This window comes from Salvelinus sp. IW2-2015, linkage group LG2 (assembly GCF_002910315.2).
Source record: "Salvelinus sp. IW2-2015 linkage group LG2, ASM291031v2, whole genome shotgun sequence".
NCBI classification, from domain to species: domain Eukaryota; kingdom Metazoa; phylum Chordata; class Actinopteri; order Salmoniformes; family Salmonidae; genus Salvelinus; species Salvelinus sp. IW2-2015.
In genome coordinates this window covers 9,024,238-9,036,870 of record NC_036839.1, presented here as the reverse complement: position 1 = coordinate 9,036,870, position 12,633 = coordinate 9,024,238, and the positions used below count along the sequence as shown (strand labels likewise).

Below are 12,633 nucleotides of genomic sequence, written 5' to 3'. Positions count from 1 at the left end.
TACAGAATTAAAAAGCCTACCTAAATGTTCACATGCTTTCTGAAGCACAGGGCTGGGGATGTTAGTCGAGGAACCTTTTCCCATCTATCTTGACTTCACCTTTTTGTACCGTTTTCAACGTTAATCAAGGTAGGTACAGCTTACTGTACCTGGTAGTTACTGTAATCAATACATAGCAGGGAAAATACGCCCAAAAAAGCAATTGTGCATGCAGCGAATTTTGTGTCATATATTATTGAAACGGTAAAATATTGTACATATTTCAAATGATTGTCACAAAATAGATTGTCTGTTCATAGAATTTGGTTTTGTAAGGAAAAATATAATTTCTGCCATTTTCTTCTAATGATTTTTTTGAATAATTTTAATTTGAAAATTGTATTAGGTTTCACTGGCAGCTACTGGCACATATATTTTTGCATAGCGTCACTTGTGCGGATTAATTTGACAAAAGTGATTAGGCCACCTAATAATTGCATACTGAGTCAATGCATGTGCAATAACTACAAGTGTGGTACAGTAGATTACCATATTTGTATCATGTTTTTATTTTATTTTTGTCTTACAATGCTGTTTTCAGAACGTATTTGCTTGAACCGTTATCATAATCGTAGAAAGACACTTCAGTTGATCTTGCAACGCTTCAAAGATGCAGGTTTAGAAAAATCACATCACCACAACCATAGCTGTTGACTGAATATAATTTGCTTCAATCAATCAGCATGTGATAATGGTTGTATATTCTTCATTTGGAACAGGAAACTCGAATTAGAAATATATCTTGATAAGAGACACAGGATACTCAATGGTTCAATGCGTAATCTAATCTATTGATGAAAGAAAACAACTGTTCATCAGTGCAGGAAAGGCAGCAGTATTGTCCCTGGACATCACTTGTAACCAGTGATGGAAAAAGTATCCAATTGTCATACTTGAGTAAAAGTAAAGATACCTTAATAGAAAATGACTCAAGTAAAAGTGAAAGTCACACAGTAAAATACTACTTGAGTAAAAGTCTAAAAGTATTTGGTTTTTAGATATACTTAAGTATCAAAAGTAATAGTATAAATCATTTCACATTCCTTATATCAGTTGTTACCTAACTTTTTATAGTCCCGTACCCCTTCAAACATCCAACCTCCAGCTGCGTACCCCCTCTAGCACCAGGGTCAGCGCACTCTCAAATTTGTTTTTTTGCCACGCACACACTACACGGTACATTTATTAAACATAAGAATGAGTGTGAGTTTTTGTCACAACCTAGCTCGTAGGAAGTGACAAAGAGCTCTTATGGGACCAGGGCACAAATAATAATAATGAATAATTTTGCTCTTTATATAACCATCTTACATATAAAACCTTATTTGTTCATCGAAAATTGTGAATAACTTACCACAGGTTAATGAGAAGTGTGTGCTTGAAAGGATGCACATAACTCTGCAATGTTGGGTTGTATTGGAGAGTCAGTCTTAAATCATTTTCCACACACAGTCTGTGCCTGTATTTAGTTTTCATGCTAGTGAGGCCGTGAATCCACTCTCACATACAGTTGAAGTCGGAAGTCTACATACACTTAGGTTGGAGTCATTAAAACTAGTTTTTCAACCACTCCACAAATTTCTTGTTAACAAACTATAGTTTTGGCAAGTCAGTTAGGACATCTACTTTGTGCATGACAAGTCATTTTTCCGTCAATTGTTTACAGACAGATTTCTTCACTTAGAATTTACTGTATCACAATTCCAGTGGGTCAGCAGTTTACATACACTAAGTTGACTGTGCCTTTAAACAGCTTGGAAAATTCCAGAAAATATTGTCATGGCTTTAAAAGCATCGGATAGGCTAAATTACATAATTTGAGTCAATTGTAGGTGTACCTGTGGATGTATTTGAAGGCCTACCTTCAAACTCAGTGCCTCTTTGTGTGACATCATGGGAAAATCAAAAGAAATCAGCCAAGACCTCAGAAAAAAATTGTAGACCTCCACAAGTCTAGTTCATCCTTGGGAGCAATTTCCAAACGCCTGAATGTACCACGTTCATCTGTACAAACAATAGTACGCAAGTATAAACACCATGAGACCACGCAGTCATCATACCGCTCAGGAAGGAGACACGTTCTGTCTCCTAGAGATGAACGTACTTTGGTGCGAAAAGTGCAAATCAATCCCAGAACAACAGCAAAGGACCTTGTGAAGATACTGGAGGAAACCGGTACAAAAGTATCTATATCCACAGTAAAACGAGTCCTATATCGACATAACCTGAAAGGCCGCTCAGCAAGGAAGAAGCCACAGCTCCAAAACCGCCATTAAAAAGCCAGACTACGGTTTGCAACTGCACATGGGAACAAAGATGGTACTTTTTGGAGAAATGTCCTCTGGTCTGATGAAACAAAAATAGAACTGTTTGACCATAATGACCATCATTATGTTTGGATTAAAAAGAGGGAGGCTTGCAAACCGAAGAACACCATCCCAACRGTGAAGCACGGGGGTGGCAGCATCATGTTGTGAGGGTGCTTTGCTGCAGGAGGGCCTGGTGGACTTCACAAAATAGATGGTTTCATGAGGGAGGGAAATTATGTGGATATATTGAAGCAACATCTCAAGACATGAGTCAGGAAGTTAAAGCTTGGTCGCAAATGGGTCTTCCAAATGGACAATGACTCCATGCATACTTCCAAAGTTGTGGCAAAATGGCTTATTGACAACGAAGTCAAGGTATTGGAGTGGCCATCACAAAGCCCTGACTTCAATCCCATTGAAAATTTGTGGGCAGAACTGAAAAAGCGTGAGCGAGCAAGTAGGCCTACAAACCTGACTCAGTTACACAAGCTCTGTCAGGAGGAATGGGCCAAAAGTCACCCAACTTATTGTGGGAAGCTTGTGGAAGCCTACCGGAAATGTTTGACCCGAGTTAAACAATTTAAAGGCAATGCTACCAAATACTAATTGAGTGTATGTAAACTTCTGCCCCACTGGGAATGTGATTAAATAAATAAAAGCTGAAATAAATAATTCTCTCTACTATTATTCTGACATTTCACATTCTTAAAATAAAGTGGTGATCCTAACTGACCTAAGACAGGGAATTTTTACTAGGATTAAATGTCAGGAATTGTGAAAACTGAGTTTAAATGTATTTGGCTGAGGTGTATGTAAACCTCCGACTTCAACTGTAGGTACGTGGTTGCAAAGGGCGTCAGTGTCTTAACCGAGTAATTTGCCAAGGCAAGAAACTCTGAGCACAGCCCTATCCAGTAATCTGGCAGTGGCTCTGATTTAAATTACAATTTCACAGAACCGCTTGTTGCAATTTTGATGAGTCTCTCTTGTTCAGATATTGTTGAGTGGACTGGCGGCAGGGCATGAAATGGATAACGAATCCAGTTGTTGTGTGTCGTCCGTTTTGGGAAAGTACCTTCGTAATTGCGCACACAGTTCACTCAGGTGCTTCACTATATCACATTTGACATTGCCCGTAAGCTTGAGTTCATTTGCACACAAGAAATCATACAATGTTGGAAAGACCTGTGTGTTGTCCCTGTTAATGCAGACAGAAAAGAGCTCCAACTTCTTAATCATAGCCTCAATTTTGTCCCGCACATTGAATATAGTTGCGGAGAGTCCCTGTAATCCTAGATTCAGATCATTCAGGCGAGAAAAAACATCACCCAGATTGGCCAGTCGTATGAGAAACTCGTCATCATGCAAGCGGTCAGACAAGTGAAAATTATGGTCAGTAAAGAAAACTTAAATCTCGTCTCTCAATTCAAAAAAACGTGTCAATACTTTGCCCCTTGATAACCAGCGCACTTCTGTATGTTGTAAAAGCGTTACATGGTTGCTGCCCATATCATTAAATAATGTAGAAAATACACTCGAGTTCAGGGGCCTTGCTTTAACAAAGTTAACCATTTTCACTATAGTGTCCAAAATGTCTTTCAAGCTGTCAGGCATTTCCTTGGCAGCAAGAGCCCCTCGGTGGATGCTGCGCCAAGTGGCGTCAGGAGCAACTGCTTGCACGCGCGTTACCACTCCACCATGTCTCCCTGTCATGGCTTTTGCGCCATCAGTACAGATACCAACACATCTTGACCACCAACGTCCATTTGATGTCACAAAGCTGTCCAGTACTTAAAAAATATCCTCTCATGTTGTCCTGGTTTCCAGTGGTTTGCAGAAGAGGATGTCTTCCTTAATTGACCCCCCCATAAACGTAACAGACATATACCAGGAGCTGTGCCAGGCCCGCCACGTCTGTTGACTCATCCAGCTATAACATATATAGTTCACTGGCTTGTATGTGAAGCAGTAATTGTTTCAAAACATTTCCTGCCATGTCACTAATGCGTCGTGAAACAGTGTTGTTTGATTAAGGCATTGTCTGTATAGTTTTTTGGGCCTTTTCCCCCAGCATTGTCCCAGCCATATCCGCGGCAGCAGGAAGAATTAAGTCCTCCACAATAGTATGGGGCATGCTTGTCCTATCCACTCGGTAGCTCAACATATAAGACGCCCCTTCTTATTAATGGTATCTGTTGCTTTTATATATGTCTTACTACTCGAATGTCATCTTTATTCTCGCTCTAGGATGTGTTATTTTAGTGTTCCCTTTATTTTTTTGAGCAGTGTATATTATTATTTTTTAAATGTGAGTCACATGTTTATTTGGCGTACGCCCAACGGCATTGTGGGAATACCTGCCTTATGTTAAGCAAACCAGACGGCCCACATTTTTATTTTTTATTTATTTATTTGGAGTAAAAAGAAAAAGTTGTCAAAAATATAAATAGTAAGGTAAAGTACAGATACCCCCAAAAACTACTTAAGTTGTACTTTAAAGTATTTTTTACGTAAGTACCTTACACCACGGCTTATTAAGTTGTGACACTGTAGGAAAGTGAAATGCACTTCAATTGAATTCCAGTCTAGCTACTTGTAAAGCTTGTTTAAACTATATCCCTTCACGGAGTTACACAGAACGCCGTAAAAAGATCATGGAAAACAGTTCAGCCATTATCACATAAGGCAACATTGGTGTTACCCAGCAGTACTATAGAGCAGCTGACTCTCTTCCTCAACCCTTCAAAAACTAAAGAAGCTTATAGTTGACTGTATGTGCCTATGGAATGGTACAGGGGGAAACAATGATTGCCATGTCTCTGTACCTGGTTCCTAGATGGCCCAGTGGTTCCAGCTGCAGAAATTAGACTCCAAGTACCTGGAGCAGGTGGATCAGCTGTATGATGATACTTTCCCTATGGAGATCCGCCAGTACCTCAGTGCCTGGATAGAGAGCCATGACTGGTGAGTGAGCAGCAGTGGCTGACTAGGTCTGTCATTTACACAGTCAGTATGTGTTCAAAGGCTGTGTACTGTTCTCATAATTTAATGTGCTGCTGTTTGTTGATCTAGGTAAGGGAAGGGCAACTGGCGGGCCCGTGGATCAACCCCCCCCCCCCAAAAAGATGTAAACTTACTGTTGAGAGTTAGAAAAGTATAAAATGCACAAGGTGCAATTTCAAAATTTGTTTGTGTAAAAGCAGATTCTCTTGTTATTTCTGTCACTGACAGTCATTCAATTAGCCATGTCAGCAACAATTATTTTAGATTGGTAAATTAGCTGGCCGCTAGACTATCTAAACTTGTCACTCTCACTCAAATATCATATTAAAAACTGCAATAACTTCTCTCCAGCCTATGGCAATATATGTAGAATGTAACGAGTGCGCTGAGAGACGGGAAGCAAGTACAGGGAGTGAGTGTTTTAATAAGTAAACCAAAAAACCCCACAAACAACACACCGACATGAAACAGAGTCAATAACACCTGAGGAAAGAACCAAGGGGAGCGACAGCTATAGGGAAGATAATCAAGGAGGTGATGGAGTCCAGGTGAGTGTCATGAGGCGCTGGTGCGCAAGACGATGGTAACAGGTGTGCGGAATAATCAACAGCCTGATGACCTAGAGGTCAGAGAGGGAGTATACGTGACATAGAATTGCAGGAAATGCATGGGTAGATGAAAGCCTGCGCCAACTACTGTAATAAGAAAACTGAAAGTAAAAGTAAGAGATGTATCAAGGTTGACACTTTCGTTGTTGTTGATGTACAGTTTGTCAAACTCTTCACCTTCTAAGATACTGTGTCTCCGTGGTCTGGTTGCTATCATTTTAAATGATAACAATAGATTTCAAAATCCCGCCCCTTTTGGTTGACGCCCTGCAGGGACACGGTGGCAACCAGCGTTTCCCTGGCGACGGTCCGTTTCCATGACCTATTGGGCCAGGTGGACGACCAGTACAGCCGCTTCGCCCTGGAGAACAACTTCCTGTTGCAACACAATGTACGCAAGATTAAACGCAAACTGCAGGTAAGGCCAGGGTGGAATGTGCTATTAATTTGTAAGGATTGACCTGAATTTACAAGGTATAAACACTCAGGCATTGGCTATTGAGTATGAATCCATTAAACTGGTGCTTCGATTCTAAGACTGCTGCTCTGGAGATGCTGTTTTATTGTCAGATCAGGGCCAATCAGGATCGAGGGTATCAACAATGTTTCAAGCTGATGTAATGACACAAATTACACTATATGACCAAAAGTTTTATTTTAATTTTAAAATGTATTATTATTATTTTTTAAAGAATATACCTTTATTATTATTCCCCGCAATCCCTACCACCGATCCCCCAATTGCAGTAAACTAATAAACACTTCTGCTTTTACCTTCAATTTATACATCTTATACACATTTTACAGACACAGTCTACTTTACAATAGTTCTCTCTTGTTTGTTCTTAGTCCTTCCTCTATTTCTGATGTCCATCCAGTTCTATTTGTAACTGTGCTATTTCATAAAAGTTCCGAACCTATATACATTTTACAGATCCCGTATGTTTTACATTGTTTATCTTGTTATTAGTCCCACCCTTCAGCTTCATTCAACCCCTCCCATCTATCTCTCAACATCATCCATTTCAGATTTCTATTTTCCATATATTTTTCAACTGTGCTGTGATGCTTCACAAAATAATTGAACCTTCCTATTCTCATAGCTTCTACAGATTGTAGATTAAAAATAAACATTTTTGCTAAAATAACTATTATATTATTGATTGATTGACTATGGCTTTTGAAATCACCCAGTATTGCTATCTGTAGCGTTAGTTCTAGGCAAATGTTGCAATTCTTCAGCTATTCCTGGACCTGTGACCAAAAACGAGCTATAATATGGACAATACCAAAATAAATGATCTAATGACTCTGCCTCCTCACAGCAGAATCTGCAGAGCTGGGAAGATTGTATCCCCCATATATATATAACATTCTATTAGTTGCAAGAATTTTGTATAGTAATTTAAATTGAAAAATTCGAAGTTTTGAATCCGGCGTTGTTTTGCGTATCAATTCATAAACCATGTGCCATGGAATGTGTACATCGAAAATCTCTTCCCAACTATTTTGCAATTTATATGGCACAGCTGTCAGTTTTTTGGTCCTTAAATGAAAATGGTATATGTTTTTATTTATCACACTTTTCTTGAAACATTTATGTTCTTTAATACAGGGCCGACATACAAGTTCCTTACTTTTTTCCCCTTCTACTTGCCTCTTCCATTTTTGTGGTAATTAATTGGTTGTAATTTTGGGTAGAGCAGACATTTCCATATGTCTGTGTTAGCTGCATGTGTGACATTACTCCACCAGTCCTATTTATGATATTATTCACAAAAATTATACCTTTTTTAAAAATTTCTTCGATAAATACAGTTTTTTTAATCAATTAGTATATTTGAATTTAACCACAATATTTGTTGTACTATTTGTTCTGTCCTTTCAGGTGGAATAAACTGAAATTGCAACCAACTTTCTAAGGCTTGTTTAAAAAATAAGGATATTTTGGAGATTATTTCCTTTTCAAACAACCGAAAGTGAGCAGGTGTAATCTGAATAAAGGGAAAAAGGCCCTTCTTGAACATAGGATGAGACATTCGTACCAATTTACTAGAGAACCAGTTTGGATTTAAGTATAACTTTTGTATGACTGATGRCTTTAGTGAGAGGTCTAATGCTTTAATATTTAATAATTTCTGCCCTCCGAATTCATATTCGTTATATAAATAGGCCCTTTTAATTTTATCTGGCTCGCCGTTCCAAATAAAATTGAATATTTTTTGTTCATATAATTTAAAAAGCAGGTCACTAGGTGTAGGCAAAACCATAACCAAATAGGTAAACTGTGATATGACTAAAGAGTTAATCAGGGTGATTTTTCCACAAATAGACAGGTATTTTCCTTTCCATGGTAGCAAGATCTTATCTATTTTTGCTAACTTTCTATAAAAATGTATTGGAGTGAGATCATTTCTTTCTTTTGGGATTTGTATACCGAGTATGTCCACATCTCCGTCAGACCATTTAATTGGTAAACTACATGATAATGTAAAATGTGCATTTTTTTTAGTGATTCAATACGTAATATGGTACATTTATCATAATTTCGTTTTAATCCAGAGAGGATAGCAAAAGTATCTAGATCCTCTAAGAGGCCGTGGAGAGACTCTAATTGTGGTTTTAAAAGAAAACATGAATCATCAGCGTACAATGACACCTTAGTTTTTAAGCCACGGATTTCTAATCCCTTAATATTATTGTTTGATCTAATCTTAACAGCTAACATTTCGATGGCAATAATAAATAGATATGCCGATAGTGGACAACCTTGTTTTACTCCTCTAGATAGTTTAAAACTTTCTGAGATGTAGCCATTATTTAATATTTTACACCTAGGGTTACTATACATAACTTTAACCCATTTTATAAGAGATTCCCCAAAATTGAAATATTCTAGACATTTATATATAAACTCCAGTCGTAGTTTATCAAAAGCCTTTTCAATATAAGCTATGAAAATCAGGCCTGGTGTCCCCGATATTTGATAGTATTCTATTGTTTCCAGTACTTGTCTTATATTATCTCCAATGTATRGTCCATGTAAAAAACCTGTCTGATTAGGATGAATAATATCTGACAATACTTTTTTAATTCTAAGCGCCAAGCATTTTGCTAGGTTTTTTGCATCACAACACTGAAGTGTAAGAGGTCTCCCAATTTTTTAAATGGACTGGATCTTTATACACTGCTCAAAAAAATAAAGGGAACACTTAAACAACACAATGTAACTCCAAGTCAATCACACTTCTGTGAAATCAAACTGTCCACTTAGGAAGCAACACTGATTGACAATAAATTTCACATGCTGTTGTGCAAATGGAATAGACAAAAGGTGGAAATTATAGGCAATTAGTAAGACACCCCCAAAAAAGGAATGGTTCTTGCAGGTGGTGACCACAGACCACTTCTTAGTTCCTATGCTTCCTGGCTGATGTTTTTGGTCCCTTTTGAATGGTGGCGGTGCCTTTCCACTCTAGTGGTAGCATGAGACGGGAGTCTACAACCCACACAAGTGGCTCAGGTAGTGCAGTTCATCCAGGATGGCACATCAATGCGAGCTGTGGCAAAAAGGTTTGCTGTGTCTGTCAGCGTAGTGTCCAGAGCATGGAGGCGCTACCAGGAGACAGGCCAGTACATCAGGAGACGTGGAGGAGGCCGTAGGAGGCAAAACAACCCAGCAGCAGGACCGCTACCTCCGCCTTTGTGCAAGGAGGTGCACTGCCAGAGCCCTGCAAAATGACCTCCAGCAGGCCACAATGTGCATGTGTCAGCATGTGTGGTCTCACAAGGGTCTGAGGATCTCATCTCGGTACCTAATGGCAGTTCAGGCTACCTCTGGCGAGCACATGGAGGGCTGTGCGGCCACAAAGAAATGCCACCCCACACCATGACTGACCACCGCCAAACCGGTCATGCTGGAGGATGTTGCAGGCAGCAGAACGTTCTCACGGCGTCTCCAGACTCTGTCACGTCTGACATGTGCTCATGTGCTCAGTGTGAACCTGCTTTCATCTGTGAAGAGCACAGGGCGCCAGTGGCGAATTTGCAATCTTGGTGTTCTCTGGCAAATGCCAAACGTCCTGCACGGTGTTGGGCTGTAAGCACAACCCCCACCGTGGACGTCGGGCCCTCATACCACCCTCATGGAGTCTTTCTGGACCGTTGAGCAGACACATGCACATTTTGTGGCCTGCTGGAGGTCATTTGCAGGCTCTGGCAGTTGCACCTCCTTGCACAAAGGCGGAGGTAGCGGTCCTGCTCTGGGTTGTTGCCCTCCTACGGCCTCCTCCACGCTCCTGATGTACTGGCCTGTCTCCTGGTAGCGCCTCCATGCTCTGGACACTACGCTGACAGAACAAGCAACCTTTTTGCCACAGCTCGCATTGATGTGCCATCCTGGATGAACTGCATACCTGAGCCACTTGTGTGGGTTGTAAAGACTCCCGTCTCATGCTACCACTAGAGTGAAAGCACCGCCACCATTCAAAAGTGACCAAAACATCAGCCAGGAAGCATAGGAACTAAGAAGTGGTCTGTGGTCACCACCTGCAGAACCATTCCTTTTTTGGGGGTGTCTTACTAATTGCCTATAATTTCCACCTTTTGTCTATTCCATTTGCACAACAGCATGTGAAATTTATTGTCAATCAGTGTTGCTTCCTAAGTGGACAGTTTGATTTCACAGAAGTGTGATTGACTTGGAGTTACATTGTGATGTTTCAGTGTTCCCTTTATTTTTTTGAGCAGTGTATATACCACTTGGGTCCTGTTTCAGTAATAATGATATCAGACCTTCTTGTTGCGTGTCTGATAATTTACCATTTATATAGGAGTGGTTAAAACAAGCTGATAATGGTCTTTTGAGTATATCAAAAAAAGTTTTGTATACTTCCACTGGTATGCCATCCAGCCCTGGAGTTTTCCCATCCTTAAAGGTCCCAATTGCATCAAGCAGTTCCTCCTCTTTCATTTGGCCTTCACATGAGTCTTTCTGTACAGATGTTAATTTTACATTATTATTAGGAAGAAAATGCATACAATTAGTTTCAGTTAGTGGAGATGGAGGAGCCTGAAACAAAAACATATTCTTAAAGTACTTTACTTCCTCTTTCAAAATATCATTTGGTGAATCATGCGTGACTCCATCATTTGTAACAAGTTTTAATACATTTTTTTTGGTAGCATTTCTATATTGAAGATTGAAAAATAATTTGGTGCATTTTTCCCCATATTTCATCCAGTTCGCTTTATTTTTATAATATATTATACTGGATCTTTCTTGAATAAGTTCCTCCATTTCTTTTTGTTTTTCCTCTAACTTATTCTGTGCCTCTATGGTACCGTTTTTATTGCTATCTAACTGTACTGTTAGTCCTTCAAATTTCTTTGTTAATATGAACTCTTTTGATCTAAATTGCTTTTGTTTTATAGATGAGTACTGAATTGCATGGCCTCTAAAGGTGTGTACATGACCAAAAGCTTGTGGACACCTGCTCGTCGAACATCTCATTAAAAAATCATGGACATTAATATGGAATTGGTCCACCCCTTTGGTCAACCTCCTCCACTCTTCCGGGAAGGCTTTCCACTAGATGTTGGAACATTGCTTCGGGGACTTGCTTCCATTCAGCCACGAGCATTAGTGAGGTCGGGCATTGATGTTGGGCAATTAGGCCTGGCTTGCAGTCGGCGTTCCAATTCATCTCAACGGTGTTCAATGTAGTTGAGGTCAGGGCTCTGCAGGCATGTCAAGTTCTTCCACACCGATCTCGACAAACCATTTCTGTATGGACCTCGCTTTGTGCACTGGGGCATTATCATGCTGAAATAGGAAAGGGCCTTCCCCAAACTGTTGCCACAATGTTGGAAGCACAAAATGATCTATAATGTCATTGTATGCTGTAGTGTTAAGATTTCCCTTCACTGGAACTAAAGGGCCTAGCCCGAACTATAATAAACAGCCCCAAACCATAATTCCTCCACCAAACTTTACAGTTGGCACTATGCATTAGGGCAGGTAGCGTTCTCCTTGCATCTACCAAACCCAGATTTGTCCGTCGGACTGCCAGATGGTGAAGCGTGATTCATCACTCCAGAGAACGTGTTTCCACTGCTCCAGAGTCCAATGGCGGCGAGCTTTACACCACTCCAGCCGACGATTGGCATTGCGCATGGTGATCTTAGGCTAGTGTGCGGCTGCTCGGCCATTTCATGAAGTGCCCGACGAACAGTTCTTGTGCTTCCAGAGGCCGTTTGGAATTTGGTAGTGAGTGTTGCAACCGAGGACATATGATTCTATGCGCTACTCACTTCAACACTCGGCAGTCCCGTTCTGTGAGCTTGTGTGGCCTACCACTTTGCGGCTGAGCCGTTGTTGCTCCGATACGTTTCCACTTCACAATAGCAGAACTTACAGTTGACCAGGGCAGACATTTAACAAACTGACTTGTTGGAAAGGTGGCATCCTATGACGGTGCCACGTTGAAAGTCACTGAGCTCTTCAGTAAATCCATTCTACTGCCAATGTTACATATGGAGATTGCATGGCTGTGTACTCGATTTTATACACCTGTCAGCAACGGGTGTGGCTGAAATAGCCGAATCCACTAATTTGAAGGGGTGTCCACATACACAAAAGTATCTTGAGGTTCTTTAAGCTAATCATTAACCAT

At 40.2% G+C, this 12,633-nt stretch overlaps 1 protein-coding gene across 1 annotated transcript in view; it reads left to right on the top strand.

Annotated features, from left to right (window-relative positions):
- The window catches only part of LOC111973973 (signal transducer and activator of transcription 1), a 31,115-nt gene continuing 18,482 nt past the window's right edge, over positions 1 to 12,633 (top strand). Inside the window, exons 1-3 of the mRNA XM_024001452.2 lie at positions 1 to 129; positions 5,185 to 5,312; positions 6,233 to 6,377. Of these exons, the coding sequence (XP_023857220.1) occupies positions 5,185 to 5,312; positions 6,233 to 6,377 (273 nt within the window). The 5' untranslated portion in view covers positions 1 to 129. The remainder of the gene's footprint in view (positions 130 to 5,184; positions 5,313 to 6,232; positions 6,378 to 12,633) is intronic.